The following is a 23,187-nucleotide window of genomic DNA, read 5'->3' as shown; positions in this document are numbered from 1 at the left end:
CGTCACTGGCTGCATGTAAGGTAAATATCTCCTAAACGGTACATGTTTAGGAGATATTTACAGTACCTATAGGTAAGCCTTAATATAGGCTTACCTAAAGGTAAAAGTTACAGAGGAGGGTTTACTTCCTCTTTAAGGCCTGGGACACAGCGAAGGCAACACAATGTCTTCATTCAAAAGACCAGAGACCACCTTAGGAAAGAATGACGGACAGAGGCAAAGCACCTCAAAAAAGGCAAAGGAGTTTCCAGTCACAACTTACCAACAAGCCTGAGACCAACCAAATTAACCTGTCTAACAGTATGCGTTAAAAACAGGGGTTTAGTTGAACACATTTTCAAATACATGCATAAGCTGCTGGTCCCAGCAAGGCAACCTGATGTCTGCAGACCCTAACTCTGCCTTTAAAGAGTCTGCACAGTGAGAGCACATGTATTCTGGTGGATAGATCGAGGACAGGTGACTGGAGGAAACCCACCCCTCCTTAAAGGTGCAGAGTCACACTGAACACCCAGCACATTGCGCAATGGCAGCAAAGGTGTCAGTGCGTTGCCTGACCAATATGACAACAATACAAAAAATGGTCACTTCCCCCACCTATAACTGGTCTTAACAGCAAGGAGCACTGAAAGGGCAAACACATATCAAAAAAGCCAAAGGAGTTTGCAGTCACAACTTACCAACCAGCCTTGTCCAGAGTCAGACCCAGATAGTCCAGTTTTTGTGGACAGAACCAAAACAGAGTCCTGAATGTTCAGGATCCAACCGAACTCCCTCAGAGTTCACAGAGCAATCTCCAGTAGTCCATCAGAGCAGTCGGAGACTCCGCTTGCAGAAGAAGATCGTCCAGGTACCCCAGTACCAGGATCCCCTGCGGACTCAAATAATAACAGCACTGGGACCAAGACTCCGGTGGAGACCCGGGGTGCGGAGGTGAGACCAAAAGTCAGCACCACAAATTGATAATGCTCTTTGTCCATGCCAAAACGGAGGAAGCGCTAGCAGCCAGCAAATAGAATGTGCAGATAGGCGTCCTTGTTGTCAATAGAAGCGAGAATTAATCCCCCTGATGTAGGGACGCCACTACCATGTAAATGGACTCCATGCTGAATTTCTGTACTCGCACAAAGCAGCTTAGCACCTTGAAGTCCATAGTTGGACGTACCTTACCTTCCTTCCTGGGGACGGTAAAGAGGTTTAAGTAAAAAAACCTTGAAAATGTTCCAAAGTCGGAAACCGGAACAATCACCCCTTAAAGTAACAAGTCTTGCATTGCTCCAAAGAGACCCCATAAGCAATCTGGAGGCTAGTGCAGGTTGGAAGGGAAAACAACCTTTCCAGAGGACAAGACTGAACTCAGTCTCATTGCCTGACTGGATAACTTTGTGGACCCATTTGTCCTGTACCATGGAGGTCCATTAATCCGGAACCCAGCAAAGACATCCCCCCACTCAGATACGGTAAGGGCGCCCCATCATGCAGAGGCAGCCTTGTCCGCAGGTCTGGAAAAGCCCACTTGTGGCCTCCAGTGGAGGCCCCGACTCTTGATCCCTTGTCTTGAGATCCTGAGAGACGAAGAGGCCGCTTAGGAGCCAAGGAGAATGGCCCATGTCTAGAACAGGGCTCCATGCCCTTGGTAGCCTGCGGAAGAAGATTTCTCTTCCCCCCTGAGAACCTTAACAATGTCATCCAAGGAAGCTCAAACCAGGTGATCCCCTACAAGAGGGTGATCAGATAAGACCTTCTTAGAAGTCTAGTCCGCAGACCAGAATTTCAGCCAGACAATACACTGAAGGAACACTGTTGATACAGATAGCCTAGAAATCCAAAGAGGCATCACAGACAAACTGGAGTCCCTGAAACAACCGGTCCGCCAGCTCCGCAAAGACAGGGGGAAGCTATTCTCCCTCCAGGTCCTGGCGTAAAAGCTTAGCCCAGTCGGTCTGAGTTTGTGTCACCAGGGCAATAGTACTTACCGGCCTAATTGCCGAACCAGCCACAATGCACATATGGCGGGCTAGGGCATCCGCCCTCGAATTAGCTGGGCCTGTAAAGGTCGGGGACTCCTCAACCTGGATGAAGGTACTTCAATTTGACCTGGAAACCAACAAGTCCACTACAGGTGGGACCGTCCACCTTTTACGCTTAGCAACTACTGCATTTTTGACAACCCTGTCAAGGTAAGCGGAAAGAGGAACACCCTCGCCGCTTTGGAGTGCCTGTGGGTGCCAAAAGGAACCGGTGACTCTGATGCGGTGTCACCTGCAACCTCCATTTTTATATTTTCACGCACTGACACAAACAGTGCATCCACCACCACCTATTTAAGCATGGCTAGAGGAGCAGAGGAATCATCTTCGACTTTCATGCAACTTGAGGGCCATAGACTTCAATGTTAACCCTCAGAAGTTGCATGAAAGTCATGCCTGAATGGTATACAATGCAACTTGTGTGCAACAGTTGTCCATTAAAACTGGTCAAAGCCAAAGTTGTATCCAAGTTGCACCCATCCAAAGCTGCATCAACGTTGCACCCCAAATTTGGCGAAACTTTGGAATCGTACAAGTGTGAAGGGGCCTAATTGAACAAGCTGAAGTTTGAAGTTGATTGGCTACAATGCACAACTGCACCAGCTTTACTCTCCACTTTTCGTAAATCAACCCTATTGTCTTTTTACACTTCAAATTACTGTTTGAGCTAAAGTAAAATCACAATGGTTTAACTTTTGTGCTTCTTGAGTTAAACTGCCTGTGGATCCTGCCAAGTCAGCAAGCAATATACTGTTCATACAGAATGAGTTTTCAGTAGGTCTGTCATTGCATATAGTGGCATTTAAAATGGGAAAAGCTAAGAGTTTATTCCTCTCAGTTAATTGGGCCATACACACTCTAAGATTTTATGAAGACTTTTTCCTTCAGACTTACCAAAACCATATAATAGGAGGTCAAACCTAAACACTTTCAATTTGTATGCAATCTGGCAGGCCCTTGCACTACATAGAAAAGGTAAATCTGAAGGAAAAAGTCTTCAGAAAATCTTATAGTGTGTATGGCCCATAAGAGAGATTTCCTCTTAAAGCAGTAGTAAACCGTCTGCTTTTTTTCCTTTTAAAAAACCTATAAGGCAATGTTATAATGTGCTAGTAAGTACCGCATACTAGCACATTATGTGAAACTTACTTTAGAACAAAGCCCTCCAATGGCATGCTGTCAGCACTGTCAGGGCTGCCATCTTCACCTGGTCTTCTTTACGAGTTGGCGGGCTCCGTTCCTTGAATTGGATGAGCCGCAATGAAGTCACTCCCACGCATGCACGCAGGAGCCGATGTTTACGACACAGGCTTTCGAAGGAACAGCATGGGTATGCTGTTCCTTCAGAGCGCATGCACTGACGACGTCACCGGTTGCACCTAAAGCAAATATCTCCTGAAGATATTTTCTGTACCTATAGGTAAGTCTTATAGGTAAAAATCATACATGGGAGTTTAGTCCCACTTTAATTCCAGTATCTTTGGGACAGTGATAAGAAAGTTCCCTAACGGGATACAGACAAGAAAGAAACTTGATACAATTGGTTCCCAATAACCATTCCCCACTTATTCCAAAAGTGCATAAATGGTTTTACATACACTTACCAATTTCAAATCAGAAGGGTCCACTATTATGTTTTATATAACAATGTCTAGTTCCCTGCATGTATCTCCTTTACTTCAATCAGTAAATCAGGAGGGGAGAAAATGGAAACTTGGAACAAACTGCTACTGCCTTAAGCTATTCAATTATTCCTTGTGCACAGATACAATTATATGAAAAATATTATTGATGTATCCTTGGTAATTAAATCTCCCAGCACTGGTATACAGCTTCGTATGACACCTCTCCTGGTTTATCTACTGGGCATACAGTCGTCATTGTGTGGACCATTTATAATTAAGCCTGCAAATTAAATTGCCCCGACTTCATATAGTTAAAAGCTGACCTTTGAAATTCATTGTGCTCAATTACACATTTAAGCTGGAGTTTCCTGGCCCCTCTGGAAGACTAGATGATGAGGATTTTTCAGACAAATAAAATGGAGATGGGATATGCAGAACAGAGGGTGCAATCAATATTGCAGGTCTACATGGAATCATAACCATTATGGGGCACCCCACTTTCTCTGTTGGAATTTATTCATTTATTTTATATTATGGAAATGGAAACAGGTAGCAGGCTGACCTACAGTTTATAATTGATCTTTTACTTAGAGGTGTCCATAGACATGAGATAGCACTGTTGTTTTAAAGAACAATCATGAAATATATTATATATATATATATATATATATATATATATATATATATATATATATTCCATGATTGTTCTTTAAAACAACAGTGCTGTATATATATATATATATATATATATATATATATATATATACATACATATACACACACACAGACAGACACCCCTTGCCATATCTCATAGGAACAGTCAAAATCTTCAAAAACAGGTCAGCCTATCTGCAATTGCCTGGATTGGGCGACAGTCATTGTTTATGATCACCTTTAACCTGAACTTCTCTTATTTGCTCCCTTTAGGTCTGCTAAATTTACAGTTGAAAGAATTCTATTACTGTATATCTGAGTACAAAAAAAAAAAAAATTCCAGTTGATCTGATTTAGTGATGAGGAGAGGGGCAGATGTTCTGTAGGTTCAAAATAGTTTTTCTCTTAGGGTGACAACGAAGTTCTTAGATACAGTACAGAAAGTGTTGTCACCCTTCGACAGGAGGTGTGTTACTAGCAGGATCATAGGGGGAAAATAAAGATAATACAGCTTGTAAATAGCAAGCTAATGCAACTAGAACATCTAAGGAATGGTTAGTAACAATCATATTTATTAAATAAATAATCAAGTGCATTGCCTAAGGCTCAATTCACACCTGGGCTGAGCAGCTTTGTCATTTTTGGGCATTTTGTTCAAACATTTGTTCTTTTTTGCATGCATTGCAGGATGTTTTTTACTAATAGTATATATTATTATAGTATATATATATATATATATATATTATACAAACACACAGTATACATATATATACTGTATATATATATATATATAGGTTTGGGTAAGCTCTGAATTTAGCATTTAACACGTCACATTTTACTGTTCCTGACATACCTGTGATGTAATTTTAATACCAAGGAGTGCGGCAATATTCTGGACTTGTTCATGATACTGAATCCCACAGATGAGCTGTGCAGCACCCTGGGTTCCAGTTCACAACATGCGAGAGTCGGTCACTCACCTAGAGCGGCATCACTTTGGCCATAGGAAAGCTAGTTAAAGGAGAAGTGTGATTTGAAGCAAACATACATACTCACCTCTATGGCTGCAGCATCGCTGTATTGCTGCAGTTGTCCCTCCCTGGTTCCAAAACCGAGAACTGAGCAATGTCATGACTGCTGATCGTTCAGTTCTCGATCTTCTCTAAGCAGAGAGTGGTTGGCACAGGCTCTTAGATGTGTACTGAGAACCAGAGCCAGATGCTGATCAGGCCTGTTGGTGGATCCCAACAATACGCTTGGAATCCTTCCAGAGCCTGGAGCCGCTCGGTGACGTCAGCCGAAAGTGGATTTTAGCTCGCTGTCAGCTGATTCTGGGCAACAAGTAAGTGCACTCCTGTGACCCACAAGAGAAGTATAACCAAAAAATAGTTTTTTAGTCATTACTTCTCTTTTAATTACTTCCCATCCATTCACCAGTCATGATCCAGGCATGGTTATTTTCAGATGGCAATTTCCTATCATATAACAGTGATCCCAGCAATACAACCACTGGATTACTTTTACAGGCAGCAGAAGGTATTCCCCCTGTCATCCCTTCAGGAAGCCCGATAAGGATGCAACTGGTAGCATTGGCTTCCAAGTACACAGTGAGAGGAACTGATGTTGTTCCTCCCACCATGTGACATCAGAAACTGGAAACAACGAGGATTAAGTCACTTCTGGTTTCCGTCTGATGTAAACAAGCCATTCCCAGCTTGTGAAAGCATCTGATCAAACCGGTTCAAATCACGGTTTGATCAGATGCTTTGGAGGCCAGAAGAGAGATATAGGGTCTAATAGACCTCTGATCTCTCCATAAAGATAACCTATCATTCATCCTTGGTGATGTCAATAAAGTTGATCCAAGAAAAAAAATTAAAGGTACAGTGTATAAAATAAATAAATACATAAAATAAATAAAAAAAAATGAAGGTGCCTCGATCCTCACACAAAAATGCGAACTAACATGTAGGTCCCACATGCATATGTAAACAGTGATCACACATCACATGTGAGGCTTCGCCTCGAACGTCAAAACAAGAGCAGTAATTCTAGGACCAGACTTCCTGTGTAACTCTAAACTGGTAACCTGTAAAGGCCTTTAAAACGTTTCCTATAGAGATTTTAAGTACTGCAATTTGGCGCTGTTCCACAATTGTGCGCAATTTTAAAGCGTGACATGTTAGGTATCTATATACTCGGCGTAACATCATCTTACCAAAAGATTGGGTATTATATTGTCTTTGTGTTCACTAAAACACACTTCCAGGAAGTAATTTCTACATGAATCATCTGCTCTTACTCAAAATGCAGGAATGCTGGGGATATTTTCCAAAGTGATTCCTCAATAAAATAAAGCATAGAGGAATGGATCAATGGGTTTATTTACTTTGAATGACATTAAATGAATTAACTATTGTTTTCAGTTTGTGGCACTCAGATACAGTAAAGTTCCACTTTAGATTTTGAATAAGAAGACAAACTGTCATAGATGAATGGCCTACTGTGAGCAGCATTGAGGAGTAAGTCAGGCCTTCTTGTTTTTTTCAGATTTTTGTCACAAAAATTCAGTTTTGCTTTAGGTGGGGATTCAGGTTAAAGGTGTGGAACAGCTTCGGATATTGACCCGCTTACCTTGTTGACTATGAAGTTCTGGAAAGGAGCTCCCCACCGTCTCTGGGACTCCTCCGACATACACTGTAGAGATGGCTTCAATCGGTGATGCTGCAGAGTCAATGACCCGCTCTACCAAGGCATTGAGCTGGACAGAAAAGACAGAGCCTTCTCTCTTTATGTATATTGTGTTCCATCGGCCATTGCAATACGAGAGTCCAGCCCACAAGTTTACTCGTGTCAGAGACAACTTTGTTTTAAATTGAAAGGTTACAATCCCATTGTTTATTTCAACCTGAAATAAAAAAAAAAATATTGTTGTATCAATATATAACATAAAACCTATATATTTTTAATAAGAATATATAAAAAAAATATATTATTTATTTATTTCCAGCCAGCCGTTAAGACTGCTCATAGTTACCCTACTGTTTTTCAAGATGCTAGCTACTATCACTATGCTGGGAGCAGCCATTGTAACTTGATCAATTCAGAACAAACTTAGTTGAATGATTCAGAGGAGGAGCACACCCTCCACCCTCTGTGCTAGCTCATACGGACCCTATAGGTTTCAAGTTGGACAGAAACATTCAACAAGTAAGCAGACTTCTTGATAGAAACCCTACAGATTTTACGCCTTGATATTTATTAAGAAAGTTGTAAATAAGTAGTAATTGTGCAATACAATTTACAAAAATATGCCACTTTTAAGGTAGTTCTCTGTAGAGTGTGTGTGAAAAGGACAACTTCACTTTAGGACCCATTCCCTCTTCAGTGGATTCCCCATGGGCAAATACTTATCTGCATTCCCACTCCTGATGTCTTTAATGCACGTCCCTGTCTAAAGCTTTATAATGTTCCCTTCAAAACGTGACAACTGCACATGCATGCAATGGTCAGAGTCACATGCCTGTCCCAGGGCCTGGCGGGACTGTTTTTGAAAAAATAATATATCCCTATGAGAAGGGATAAAGGATATCTTAAATTAAAAAAGTAAAGTTGTCCTTTAAAGCATAACTCCAGACACATAACAAATTAAACCGACATGCTCTTTAGCAATGTCTTGCTTTTTATTTTTAATAGCGTTTTTTTAACAAACATTAATACTTCTCCTAATCCAAGGTCTAGCAATCTTCTTCTCCACAGGATCTTGTTCCTCTGAAGCCGCTGTACTTGCTGGTTTCCAACTGGTTTTATCATCACCCCTCTCATTGACACCATGACACCTGCACTACCAACTGGGACATCCTTAGGATAGGATGTGGCTTCTGGTCAGAATATCCACCCATATTCTAGTTCTAAACAGCAGAACCATTCAGTCGTGGGACCATGGAATAAGTTGTGTACTTGAGGCCTGGTTGACCTAGCATGACCCACTTGAGACCTCAGTCTTTATTGCAACTAGCCCTTAGGCACTTCATCTGTAGTAGAACACTGCTAGTCAATGCAAGCGAGAGGTATTCATAGAATATATTCATACAATAACTTCGAGAAGGAAGAGGTCATGCAGCATGTGCACCGTGATCAAATAAATAAGGGGAATTATCAAAAGTAGTGAGAGTGGCTATGAGAATCAGTGAGCCCTAGAGACAGCAGTGCCCCAGCCAGCTTATATGATCCTGACCTTTCTAAGGGGCCAAAGGTGATATTTTATTTAATGGGTGTGTGATTTACACCTCTTTCTCTGCATTAATTCAAGTTACCGAATAGCACTTCAATTACTTAGATAAAATTATATTTCCTGCATGGCTAAAATACATAGGGAAACATTAAAATGCAAATTGTTTTCAATGAACAACCAAAACCACTTTTTCAAAACGTAGCCTTTAGCCAATCTAGCCACAGCCTTTCCAAAATCATCATGTGCAATGCAGGATGAGTTATGAAACCTTGTCATTTTTGGAGTAGTGGGTATGTATAAAAATAATATTTTACTGCAGACTGGCGTTCAACATTAAAGCGATTTTAAAGGCTCAAGGTTTTTCACCTTAATGCCTTTTGGGGAAGCTCCAGCCCCCCCCCCCCCCTTCTTTACTTACCTGAGCCCCATCTCGATCCAGCACTGCGCATGAGAGCAGCAGCTCTCCCGGGTCTCTCTCTCTCTCCTGATTGGCTCACACAGCAGCAGAGCCATTGGCTTCTGCTGCTATTAATGAGAAAAGAGAGGGGTGGGGCCAAGTAGCATTTTGTGTGTGAATGAAAATACAAAGCGTGACTTGGAACCCAAAAAAGAAGAGGATTACCAGAGCAGGTTAAGTATAACATGTTTGTTATTTAAAAATGAATCCTCTAGAATCATTTTAATGCTTGTTTATTTAAGAACCATGGTTTATAAGAACCATAGAGGTGACATTTAAAGTGTGTGTCTGGGAAAATAAAAGAAATATATTCAGTACATTTATCCAATGCATACACTTTTCATAAGGACACACAGAGCAGGGCAGACAGAGCAGGGCTCAGGAGCGACTAGAAAAAGTGCCCCCAAAGCAAGTGGCTTGCTATGGCGGCACTTGGTGTAGGGGTGGAGCCCAGAGTGCTGGCAGGGGACCCCACACGAGGTGATTGGGGCTGCTCTGGGCAAAACCATTAGAGCAGGTACAGAGCAGGTACAGTGCCTTGCGAAAGTATTCGGCCCCCTTGAACTTTGCGACCTTTTGCCACATTTCAGGCTTCAAACATAAAGATATAAAACTGTAATTTTTTGTGAAGAATCAACAACAAGTGGGACACAATCATAAAGTGGAACGAAATTTATTGGATATTTCAAACTTTAACAAATAAAAAACTGAAAAATTAGGCGTGCAAAATTATTCAGCCCCTTTAAGTTAATACTTTGTAGCGCCACCTTTTGCTGTGATTACAGCTGTAAGTCGCTTGGGGTATGTCTCTATCAGTTTTACATCAAGAGACTGAAATTTTTGCCCATTCCTCCTTGCAAAACAGCTCAAGCTCAGTGAGGTTGGATGGAGAGCGTTTGTGAACAGCAGTTTTCAGTTCTTTCCACACATTCTCGATTGGATTCAGGTCTGGACTTTGACTTGGCCATTCTAACACCTGCATATGTTTATTTGTGAACCATTAAATTGTAGATTTTGCTTTATGTTTTGGATCATTGTCTTGTTGGAAGACAAATCTCTGCACCAGTCTCAGGTCTTTTGCAGACTCCATCAGGTTTTCTTCCAGAATGGTCCTGTATTTGGCTCCATCCATCTTCCCATCAATTTTAACCATCTTCCCTGTCCCTGCTGAAGAAAAGTAGGCCCAAACCATGATGCTGCCACCACCATGTTTGACAGTGGGGATGGTGTGTTCAGGGTGATGAGCTGTGTTGCTTTTACGCCAAACATTGGTTTCATCTGACCAGAGCACCTTCTTCCACATGTTTGGTGTGTCTCCCAGGTGGCTTGTGGCAAACTTTTAACAACACTTTTTATGGATATCTTTAAGAAATGGCTTTCTTCTTGCCACTCTTCCATAAAGGCCAGATTTGTGCAGTATACGACTGATTGTTGTCCTATGGACAGAGTCTCCCACCTCAGCTGTAGATCTCTGCAGTTCATCCAGAGTGATCATGGGCCTCTTGGCTGCATCTCTGATCAGTCTTCTCCTTGTATGAGCTGAAAGTTTAGAGGGACGGCCAGGTCTTCGTAGATTTGCAGTGGTCTGATACTCCTTCCATTTCAATATTATCGCTTGCACAGTGCTTGGAATGTTTAAAGCTTGAGAAATCTTTTTGTATCCAAATCCGGCTTTAAAATTCTCCACAACAGTATCTCGGACCTGCCTGGTGTGTTCCTTGTTCTTCATGATGCTCTCTGCGCTTTAAACGGACCTCTGAGACTATCACAGTGCAGGTGCATTTATACGGAAACTTGATTACACACAGGTGGATTCTATTTATCATCATTAGTCATTTAGATCAACATTGGATCATTCAGAGATCCTCACTGAACTTCTGGAGAGAGTTTGCTGCACTGAAAGTAAAGGGGCTGAATAATTTTGCACGCCCAATTTTTCAGTTTTTTATTTGTTAACAAAGTTTGAAATATCCAATAAATTTCGTTCCACTTCATGATTGTGTCCCACTTGTTGTTGATTCTTCACAAAAAATTACAGTTTTTTATCTTCATGTTTGAAGCCTGAAATGTGGCAAAAGGTCGCAAAAGGGGGCAGAATACTTTCACAAGGCACTGTTAGTATAAGATTATTGTTAGTTTAATGAAAACAAACATGAAGCTTTACAATCACTTTAAGGAAACACAGGCGTACTTAAGTGTATGTGCGTGCAAGAGCTGTGTATGCCCACAGGGAGATGCACAGTTGTTCCATGCATCCCCATGTAGGCAGTCCCATTGATATCTATTGGGATGCAGAAGCTGCACAGACACAGCGAGTGATCCCAATTTGACGTCCATGCAGGTGTGGGTGTGTGTCATAAGATTCAGATTGGGAGTAGCGGCTGTATCGCTGCAGCCTCTGTGTCCCAATTGACAGGAATGGGACTGCCTGCATGAAATGCACAGAACAACCGTGAATTCCTGTGTGAGCCCTCACATGGGCATGCGCTTAAACACGCCCATGTGAACAAGCCTTAAATTGGGTGGCATGAGGTTTTTATCCATAGAACCAGATTTGTTTACATTTATCTCGTTTATCCTCCTGCAAGAATATTTTCTGGGCAATTTGGTTTTTAAATTCCCTAAAAGGCAATCAGTCATATTTCACTTTATTGTAGAGAAATCAATTAAAGATGCAGTCTGATTGGGTGCAATGGATTATTTTGCACATAGCACATGTATCCCTATGTTCCTCAGCAAATCAGATCATAATTACCATGATATAGTCTAGCCCGTCCTTGTCATACATGAAAAGCAGAATCCCCCTCAGCTGGTCAGTTTTAAACATGAAAGATATATCAATATCCGGACCACCAGGAAATACAGTGGGATAAAGTTCAAGGAAGCCTACAAAGACACAGAAACAATACATGTTAAGCCTTGTACACACGATCAGATTATCAAACGATCTGTCGTCCGTTTTTGGTTGCATGCTAGTCTGATGTGGAAAGTGAGGAGGTTATGCCTCGTACACACGTGCAGATTGTCGGCCGAAAAGATTCGGCCGACGACCGATCGGCCGATTGTAGGCTTGTTAGTATGATGCTTCCGACAGCCGACAGCGCACTTTCGGCCGAACAAAATCTGTCGTGCAAGCATTAAAATTTTTGTATGACGACACCAGAACGGCCGATTGTTCGCCAGTCAGTACAGATTTCGGCCGACAGACAGCAGATTTGCAAGACTGGGCATGCTCAGAAAAGAAAAAACACAGGGAAAGTTAACCATCACATGACATCACTTCTGCAGTCGGCTTGTTGGCTGACAAAATTTGTGTGCAGTCTTTTGCACTTTTCAACAGACACGACAGCCCTGGACAAAAGACGGCCGATCGTTCGGCCGACGATCGGTACGTGTGTACGAGGCATTACTTTGATACGAAAATTCTCGTATGACAGAATTCAACTTCAGAAGAAATGTCATGTGTTGGATTGTTTTGTATGTGTTCTTTCGTTTTTGAGCATGCCTAGTCTTGCTCTTACGATTTTTTTCTGACGAAAAACTGTACTGATTAAAATGAAAATCGGACGTTGTGTTGACGTACGATAAAAATGTTATAGCCTGCACATCCAGTTTTTGTTGTCCGAAAATCCGTAATCGACTGTCGAAAGCACTGTACTAACGATCCGAAAATCGGCAGATCGTTTGTCGGATGAAATTTTACTTCCGATTTTCTTATCCTGTGTATGGGCCTTAAGAGTGCACATTGTGTCCCTGTCATTCTTTCATTAGCAACAGCCAAAAGTTGGCCACACACTAAAGCTCACCATGCACTTTACAATCTGTTTATACAATCTCCTTTACATCTGCCATCAAGTATGTAGTGCAGGGGCCTTCCTGATTGGATGCAAAGTGAAAGGATAGACAGGTGTGTCCTATTATATCATTTTGGTGAATCTAAAGGAAATTGTACAATCAGATTACATAGAGTAAGGCCACCTTAAATCAGTACTAGTAAACCCAGACAATGTTACTCCAAATCAGCAATATTTAACATCATGTTGCTGTTTATAATCTAAGCGTCGCATACAATCCCCCCCCCCACTAAACAGCGGGGATGTTGATTGCCGCCGGCCACTTGCGATTTCTCCCTTCTGAGAGAAGGCTGGCTCGCTATTGACGTTCTCTCTGAAATGATCGCAGAGCGCCTGAAATCCTTCTATATAGGATCACCGGTCTCTGTGATCATTTCACAAGCCCATCCCCCATACAGTTAGAAATCACTCCCCTAGGCTCACACTTAACCCGTAGATCACCCCTAGGTTAACCCCTTCCCTGCCATCGTCATTATTACAGTAACAGGGTATATTTTTAGCACTGATTACTGCAGTAATGTCACTGGTACCCCCAAAAGTGTCAAAAATGTCAGTCAGGGGTCCAATCTGTCTGCTGCAATGTTGCAGTCCCGCTAAAAATCACTGATCACCGCCATTACTTGTAAAAAATAATAAAATAAAAATGACATAAATCTTTCCCCTAGTTTGTGGACAAGATAACTTTTGCTCAAACCAATCAAAATACGCTTATTGCAATTTTTTTTACCAAAAATATGTAGCAGAAAAAAATTTGGCCTGAAAGGATGAAAAATTTTTATTTTTTATTTTTTGGGAATGTTATATAGCAGAATGTGAAAAATATGTTTTTTTTTTTTTGTTTTTGTTTTTTTTTTTTTTTTCAGAATTGTCGCTTTTTCTTTGTTTATAACGTGAAAAATAAAAATCGCACAGGTGATCAACTACCACCAAAAGAAAGCTTTATTTGTGGGAAAACATTTTGGGTACAGTGTCGCATGACCGCACAATTGTCAGTTAAAGTAACGCAGTGCCGAATCGCAAAAAATGGCCTGATCATTAAGGGGGCAAATCCTTCTGGACCAGAACTGGTAAGCGAAAAAAAAAAAAAAAATGGGCACTCGATGGACTACTTGTTCTTTTTCTGCCGTCACTTTTCTATGTTTCTATACATTCTAAGAAAGCAAAAAAAAAAACTGAACTCCAGGCAAATAGCTAAATACATACAGTATATACAAGCTGTATAACCTGCCCTAAGGATTTACATTTCTATCCATCCAGTCATGAGATTTAACAGTACTGCCACACAGCACAACCCTGCCTGGCAAGTGAGGGGACCTGATCTTTCTCTGCTACTACTGATGTTTTACTTTTATTTTGAAATCTTCTCCCCACTTCACCCTGTAACTGGACAATGTGATAAATTAATCTCTCTGTTACTCTGCTTTCTCCTTCTATCAGCATGCTCCTTGCACTCCAACACACCTAACTGGCTTCTTGTGCTGATTTTCCCACCCCCAGTCTGAGCTCTGCTAGGCGGAGGGCTGATACTAATCGAAACCCTCACATTGTTTGCGTTAAAACAAAAAAAGCAAGATGCAATCATGAATACACAGCTGCTTTCATTTGTATCTTTTTTACACTTTCCTGGAGTTCAGTTTTATTCCCCACAATTTCCACAGGATTATAGAAAAACTGTCATTGGAGAAGGTCTCTGATTTGCAAATTGCTAGCTGCAGAGTTGTTATGCTGAGTACTTTGGGGGTCTATTTATTAATGCTTACACCAAAAATTTGCACAGCTTTTATCCAAGATTCACACATTTTTCTATAAATTAATATTATTATAATACAGTATCTGCAGTAAGTATAGCAGGATTTACATAGGGCTAGGATTACAATCTAAAATTATTTTGTAAAAATGTATTAAAGTTGTCTTAAAGTGGAACTTTAGTCAGAAATATACTGTAAGTTCTGCTAGATCACTTCAGACTGGTCCCTTTTGCAGGTATAGCTATGAGAAACATTAAAAATAAGTGCTTATACTATTTAAAATCAAGTAATACACTGCCTCACCCGGCTATGCACATGCTCAGTTGCTCTCTATTTTTAGGCTCTGTGCCAAAAATGTAGAGGCCAATCTGCTGACAGCCTAATAATTTACTGCTGCTCAGGGGGCTCTGGGCTTCAGCAAAATGGCAGCTTCCAGTAAGAAGAAACAAGCACAATGCTGGAGGCAATTTACAGCACACACTAGTATTGGTAGCATAATTATTAATGTAGAATGTATGTACCTTGCTAAAGAACATTATTTTTTTTCAAGTTGTTATGGGTAAAGTTCCTGCATAGGACAAAACTTTTTTTTTTTTTTTCATTTTGGATAGAGTAAGGGAGGGTATAACCCCTCTCAGTTTTATTTTTTCCATCTGTGTCCCATTGCGGAAATTTACCTTTACTTCCTGTCCCATAACTAAAACAGTAAGTGAGGGGAAATCCCTCCAAAGGGAGGAAATCCCTGGCTGTCACCAAAGTCAGCAAAATTAGTATCTCCACTGGAAGATTCCCCCCCCCCCCCCAATTCCTGTTCTGGGGACAACCACAATTTAAGATTTTTTTTTTATTTTCAATTTCGGTGATAAATGATAAACTTGACAAAAACGAGAAGGCGAATATCCCTATTGAGGCAGACTACTGATTACCCTGATCTTTTGTTCAGAAAATATTAGTTGCTAGATTAACATACTAACATACCAGAACTAGTATATAATGATAGTTTTATTCTAAGGCAGCCCATAGATCATTCAATTTTCTTTCCTTCCTTCCTTTCCGCCTTTCGCAGCCCTGTTGTGTGCTGCTGGCAGGGGGGCAGGGGGAGCCTTCCCAGCAAGCAGAACACAATGATTACTGCTATAGCCGCCAGCAGTAGTTGCATGCCAAAAATCTGACAGGCTTGTTGTACCCAAGTCGATCAATAGAAATTTGGCTGGTACGTGGAATTTTTTGATCCATGTATGGCCAGCTTAAGAAGGTTCAACAACGACAATGATGGTGACAATTGAACACTCTAGGTAACACAAACAGTTTTTCTTTCACTTTCTTTCAGCCGCTTAGTTACTTAAAAGCAGAAAAATGTGTCATTTATATTACCAAAGCCCAGGAAATGTGCTCCATCATCTGAAGTCTGTGGACATCCTTCCCACTTCTCATAGACATTGTGTCTTTCTTCTGCCATATCCCAGTCCAGCAGGTCCCATTCTTCTGTAGAGCTGTCACGGGTCTGTATGTATATGTCACCAAGGCAGCCAATAAAACTTTTCCGAACAATTTCAGTGTCACCTAAGATATAAAAACAACTTGTATTCCACTATGCTCATGGAAATCTCATCAACAAAAAAGCATTTTATTTCCACCTTCAGTACCTAACCAGTATTTCCCCTCTTGTGTCTCCACTGCAGTGTTGGATAATAAGAGAGAGTTCCTTTACTTTATGCAAGTTGTCCCATTCCTTACAGCAACTTCTGGCACTTACATTCCCAAGCACATGCACACTTGGGATCCATAATCAAAGTCTTACTTACAAAGTCCAAGGACAGCTGTCTGCCACCCAGCCTCCATGCGACACAAGAAAGGGTCCTTCTCCAGACCAGCCTCTGCATGTAATACCCTCCAGCAAATCTCTCTTAATCAGATCGCCTTCAGGCTGTAAGCGTTGCAAATGCAGGGGCCCAAACAGCAACTCCTGTACACAGGCTGCCTCCCAGGGGCAGCAACCCCAGGATGAGAACAGTCTAAATAGGCATCCTAAACATTTATCTTCTTCCCAGCCACCTTCTGGGTGCCTCATCCCATGGATTGACTGAGGCCAGATGAATCTTCATAACTTCAATGGCAGACCCTCCCAGCTATTTCTGGAAGCTTCTTCCAGAGGTAGACAGGAGCATTCAACCACCAAGCTTAGGGGAAGCTGACCAGACCAAATTTAGCCGGACTAGGGCAGGATGCTACAGAATAAAGACCATACCTGACCAGACCAACTTTAGCCGGACTAGGGCAGGACGCTACAGAATAAAGACCATACCTGACCAGACCAACTTTAGCCCGACTAGGGCAGGACGCTACAGAATAAAGACCATTCTAGACACTTATTAGTGGGTTGTGGGTACAAGGGCCACCTATAAAACCTCTGTATGGATGGAGAGCTGCCAGCTATAGCAATGAACTAAAAATATTAAAAATAAATTAATAAATACTAGGACACATCCCAGCAAAACCCTCTACTCCCACTGCTCCTCCTTACATGAGATACTCAGACTTGCCAAGGACAGCTGAAGATCTCTCACATGTGCTCAGTAAGAGCCGGTTCACACTGGGGCGACCTGTCAGGTGACCTGGTCGCCTGACAGGTTGCCGTAGGTCGCCTGCCATAGAGAAGCTGTGGACCCGTTCTAATAGGAGTGACACAAGTCGCTCCGACTTAGAAAAAGGGTCCGGAGCTTCTTTGGGGCGACCCGGAGCGACCTGCATAGACTTCAATGTTATGAAGTCCGTGCCGGCCGTTCCGAGGTCGCGGTGCGAGCAGCGCACCGCGACTTGTGAGGTCGCCCCGGCAAGTCGGATCGCTCTAATGTGAACCGGCTCTTATGGTATTGCTATTCATTTCCACATTTTTGAATGCTATAGAATGCAGTAGGGACCATTTTACAGAGGCACATTGAGCACAGTTTTCTCATGTTTACAAATCTACACAACAGAGACCTCTATTTTTGTCATAGAGGTGGATTACAACTAGGTCAACTTTGCATAGCAGGGCTATGTGGTGGCTACTAAATGTTACCCTGAAATGACAAATATACATTGTATGCAAGTTCTTACCTGTGTCATCTCTTTCTATTGAAAAGTGATTTGGGAGCCCTCCAATATATACACCAGTGTTATCACCAATCACTGTACCAGCACCTGATGAGGAACCAAAACCTGTAGAGAGAGATTAAGAAACACAAGTTGAGAAGAATGAAAGGAAAAGGGTAGGCATTTTATATGCCCCCTTTTCCACATGGGAGAAGTGACGGGGAGTGCTAGAATCAATAGAGGTCAGTTTCAGGTCAGTAGGGCTTCTTCCCGGGTTTTTTCCTCAGGGAAAAAGGCGGGATGAGGTACCTGAGGTAAAGAGTCACGTGTAGCTGCAGGTGACTGAGATGCACCTGCAGTGGCGCGGGGAACTCTGAGGAGAATTCAGGCGGGAATTTAGCATATAAATAGGTGAGCCCAGCTGTGAGGGGCTCATTCCCCTCAGGAGCAGCAGCAGAAGAGGTTCCCCAACCCCCCCTCCCCTGTTGTCGCGGCTTTTATTACGTGGTCACCTTTGTTTACAAAGGGGGACAAGTGTTTTATTACTGGATGTTTTAATGAATTTTATTGAATTTTATTTATTTGATAAAGCCTGAGCCGTAGTGGCTAGGCTGGTTTTAAGATGATATTTACTGAATATTTAATCTGTTTTAAACCAGTAATAAACGGCCGCGGCCATATTATTCCATATTTTTGGTGTCTGCATTCTTTATTTAATAATTATTGTTAAATTATGATATTGTTTAGTCAAGTATAATATCCTGCCTACTGTCCCATGTTAACGCTGAGGTCAATGCTTTCTGTAGAGCCTGTTTACACAAATGCGCTGCATTGGTGTGCGCTGGAATAAAATGATGTCGGTATACATTTTATTGCAACACAGCATGTTACAATGATTGGCAATGCGTCACAATGTTATGCACTCTATAATGTGTGCCCGCTGGTGTGAACGGGCACAAATCCATATTTTGCCGTATAATTTGGAACATTTTGCCATTTCTCTCAGGGTGTAGAATAATTTATAATGTCTTCAGAGATGTGACTCTACCTGTATACTTTCCATCCACATTTATGTATCCCGTGTTTTGGCTCCTCCTCGCAATAACCTCATGCCATTTGTTGTCATTGTAGACTTTATTGCCATCGTTTGTGGGTGTTACAGCCACTGCTGAATCCTAACCAATGGAAAATATATATTTTAATACAATCTTTATACTATATCTCAATTTGCATATAACTGTTTAAACGGCCATTGTGAAACACATATGTGTATTTTCCAATGTTCAGACGTTTCTTTAAAGCGGATCTTCATTGCATCTGAACACCACAAACCAAAAACACTATTTCATTTATTTTTAATGTTCAAAGCAAATTCCCCCATCAATCCATGTCTCCATGCTTTTTTTTTTGATAAGAAATCACTTTGAAAAACACACCCTAGCATTTCCGACCGTGGCCATCTTGAGTAAGGGCAAATGATTCATGTAGCATTTACTTCCTGCCCTTAGCTCAAGTATGCATGCAGGAGAGTGTGCTGAGCTGTGAAAACCCCCCCTCCTCTCCTGAAGACTCCTGGGATGTATGACATCATTTTCTTAGGCATGAAACCAGGAAGTAACTAAAGAAATGTAAAAAAAGTTTTGCCTTTAGTTATACTTTAAAAGGTAACTCCACTTTGTGGGGAAAAAAAATATCAAATAAAGAAAAATAATATAGCGTATACATTTGCGACACAAGTCATATTGTATTTGAATGTTATTAAAAATTATCTTTTCTTTTCAATCTGCAGATCTGTAATTTATTATAAAATGCAATGCAATATGGCTACCTGGAATTGTTCTGTACAAAGAATATATACTGACCACACCCCAGAAACCTCATTTCCTGCTTGTGTGATTGGCTCACCAATTTTCCCAGAAGTCTGCCTAAGATACAAGTCAGATATCAGGCACCCCCTGCAACAAAAATGTCACTTTTGGTGAGATACTCCGAATAAGTAATCATGTCTAAATGGATGCAGTTGCAGCAGCGTTCCTCATTAGAGCCCTGCAAGTGCAGCAGCTGATTGATAATTATGAAACCACTCCAATTAGACTCACTTTCCCACACAGATTTAGACAAACATACAGGGAATACTTCAGAATAAGAAAAGGGAGGAATCTGCAACAAAGTTTGTTAAAATCCTTATAACGTACAGAGATCACCCAGAGGGGAATGTTTTTTTCTCAACTAAAGTGGAGTTACTCTTTAAGTTCTGCTTTAGCTCTTTGGACCTGCTGGCTGCTAGAAGACACCCACTGGTGGACTCTGGAACTGCACCCCTCAGGTCTGTGGATCACAGAGACCCAGCAGGTATTCCAGTTCCTAACAGCCTCACTTTAATCCAATGATGGCGAACCTTGGCACCCCAGATGTTTTGGAACTACATTTCCCATGATGCTCATGCACTCTGCAATGTAGTTGAGCATTATGGGAAATGCAGTTTTAAAACATCGGGGGTGCCAAGGTTCATCATTCTTGCGATTTAGTCAAATAAATATTTTTGCAAAGAAGACTGGTTTGATGCCATTATCTAGCCTTGATTATTATTAAAGTGGAACTTTAGTCAGAAAATGACGTCCTGCTAGAGCACGTCACGATGGCCCATTGTGCAGGTATAACATTGTAAAACATTAAAAATAACATGTTAAAAATAAGTGTCTATACTGTTTATTATTTAGTAATACACTTTTTCACCCTGCTCTGCACATGCTCAGTTGCTCTCCATTTTTAGGCACTGCCGAGTTTGTAGATGCCAATCTGCTGACAGTCTTAAAGTATAAATAAAGCGGTTGTATCCCCTGTGTAAAAAAAAAAAAAAAAAACCCCTGCAAGACAATGGCATAATGTGCTAGTATGCATCGCATACTAGCACATTATGAAATACTTACCTTAGAATGAAGCCCCTACACCATAGATCCTCAAACTACGGCCCTCCAGCTGTTGCGGAACTACACATCTCATGAGGTATTGTAAAACTCTGACATTCACAGACATGACTAGGCATTATGGGAATTGTTGTTCCTGAACAACTGGAGGGCCATAGTTTGAAGACCCCTGCCCTACACGGTCGCCCGGACACCGCTGAGGGAGCTGACATGTTCCCTTGGCGTCACTTCCGGGTTCGGTGGCACCGGCGCTGAGAGTGGCCGGAGTCGCGATGACGTCACTCCCGCCCATGTGTGCGGGAGTTCACTTTCTGGCAAGGAGCCAGCAAGGAGCTCTGAAGGTCCGGCAAGATACGCCGGACCTTCAGAGCTCATGCGCCGCTGGTGTCAGCAGCTGCATACAGGGTGAATATCTTCTAAACTGTGCAGGTTTAGGTGATATTAATTTCACCTACAGGTAAGCCTTATTATAGGCTTACCTGTAGATAAAAATTAAAAAGCTGAGTATGCTACCGCTTTAAACACTCCCATCCTTTACAGCCAAGGAAGCTGCTTTGATATGCAACTGCCGTGGTGCTGCACATGTGATCAATTATGACACCAGTCATTTGATGGTTTGACAGTTTGGTTGAGGATACAAGCAAATGTGACAGTTAGCAATCCCGGCATTCCAGGAATGTAACTGTTTTTTTAAACTGTCAAATCAATGGGTTTAGTTCCACTTTATGATTTACTTTTGTTAGCGGCTCTGGGCTTCAGCAAAATGGCAGCCTCCAGCAAGAAGGAACAGTAACAATACTGGAGGCAATTTACAGCATATACTTATTATGGTAGTATAATTATTAACGTAGAATGTATGTTCCTTGGTAAAAACATTATTTTTTATCAAGCTGTTATGGGTAAAGTTCCACTTTGAAGTATAACTAAAGGCAAAACAGTTTCTTTAGTTATGGATGGAGTGGGATTTGAACACCTGTCAGTTTTTACTGCGGTCTCTGCCCCCATTGAGGAGATTCCCCCCTCTCCATTGGTCCTGTTTACCATTGTCATTGAAAGTGAAATTAAGAGAAATTACCCCAAATTTTGGGTTGCGCCCAGGAAAGTAATAGAGGGGAAATCTTCCAATGGGGACACTAGATCTGGTGATCTGGGGGTCCCCAAGGATTCCCTTGATTTACAGGAAATCTCCGCAATAGGAGACAGATGGCGAAAAAATATCCAACAGGGGTTATAACCCTTTCCTGCTCTGTCCAAAAGGATAACAAAAGTTTTGCCTATAGTTCTACTTAAAGTACTGCACAATGATAAGCTGGATTTGCACCCGGTTGTCTCCTGGACCCACCCAGAGTGGTAACTGGCCCTTTTATCTCGAAATTGTAATTGTAAGAAGTGCTGCAATACTGTATGGGGTTACCTATCAATGTGGATCATAGGAGAAACTTTTTTGCATCAGATTCTTCCTCTGATACTGGTCTTCCCTCACTGAACAACAAGCCCTGATATTACAACTGGAGAAAAACTTTCCAAGCACAAAAAAAAAACTGCAACTACAAATTAAAAACCAAACACGTTCAGGCTAAACTGCGGCATTTCTGAAACATTTTATCTCCTCTTCAGCCTTATTTAAACATTTGATATTTTACAAACATGCATTTCATTATTGTAGTTTAATAATTAAAACCAGAACTGGTGTCATGCCCAATTAATGTGCCCTGGTATTATGCCTATTAGTTTCTCCATTAGTGAATTCAACAATACTAATGGGATTATGAGCATGAGATGCTAATTGGGCGTGACATAAGGAACTGGCTTACTTCTTGGCATACCCTTGCTAATGATGAAATTAATGAGCATTTTATTAAATGCTGTCTCATCAAAGTGTCCTTAGTTAGCGTTAAAATTGTTACAAATGATGCAGCATTCCAAATGTTGCATTGAGTATGTGAAGAAGATTTCTCACTCTCAGTTTGGTAGTCATGTCTAAGATTCGCTCGTTAAGCCCTATAATGTGTTGTTTCAGAAACTGTCAGGTGTGCACAGGTTCACTGACAGTTAAGGCTGGCCATACATTAAACAATTTTCTTGTACAATTTTCCCTTAGATTTACCAAAACCATATAATATAACATCAAACCTAAACATTTTCAATTTGCATGCAATCAGGCAGGCCCATGCACTACATAGTTGAAGATCAATCTAAAAGGAAATTGAACAAGAAAATTGTATAAAGTGTGGCCAGCTTAACAGCTTCCGGGCTGCCCGCTGCCTTTTTACTGTGGCAGTGGGGCCCTCCTGCGCGAACCAATGTAGACCTACGTCGGTCTCGTGCAGGCAGCTAGAGGGCGGGCGAGCGAGCGCCGCCAGCGGCATGCTCCCGCCCCCACTTGGCAGCAGGGAAGCCGATGCACGGGGCAGGCGGCTCCGATTGCTGCCTGACACCTGCGATCGCTCCCCGCTGAGAGATAAGAACAGTCATCTGTTGAAAACACAGCTGACCATTCTTCCCCCTGGAATGATCACAGAGCCCCCGTGATCCTTCTATATAGGAACACAGGTCTCTATGATCATTTTACAAGCCACGCCC

The 23,187-nt window shown here is 41.7% G+C and overlaps 1 protein-coding gene across 1 annotated transcript in view; it reads right to left on the bottom strand.

Annotated features, from left to right (window-relative positions):
• The window catches only part of USH2A (usherin), a gene marked incomplete at its 5' end in the record, with an annotated part of 1,334,617 nt that overhangs the window by 821,540 nt on the left and 489,890 nt on the right, over positions 1-23,187 (bottom strand). The window contains 5 exons of the mRNA XM_082250984.1: positions 6,944-7,217; positions 11,756-11,886; positions 15,977-16,165; positions 17,702-17,803; positions 18,726-18,852. Coding sequence (XP_082107110.1) covers positions 6,944-7,217; positions 11,756-11,886; positions 15,977-16,165; positions 17,702-17,803; positions 18,726-18,852 — 823 coding nt within the window. The remainder of the gene's footprint in view (positions 1-6,943; positions 7,218-11,755; positions 11,887-15,976; positions 16,166-17,701; positions 17,804-18,725; positions 18,853-23,187) is intronic.

Source organism: Pelophylax lessonae, assembly GCF_965119305.1.
Source record: "Pelophylax lessonae genome assembly, chromosome: 3".
Classification (NCBI taxonomy): Eukaryota; Metazoa; Chordata; class Amphibia; order Anura; family Ranidae; genus Pelophylax; species Pelophylax lessonae.
The sequence above is the reverse complement of the archived record's forward strand: the minus strand, read 5'-3'. Positions and strand labels throughout refer to the sequence as shown.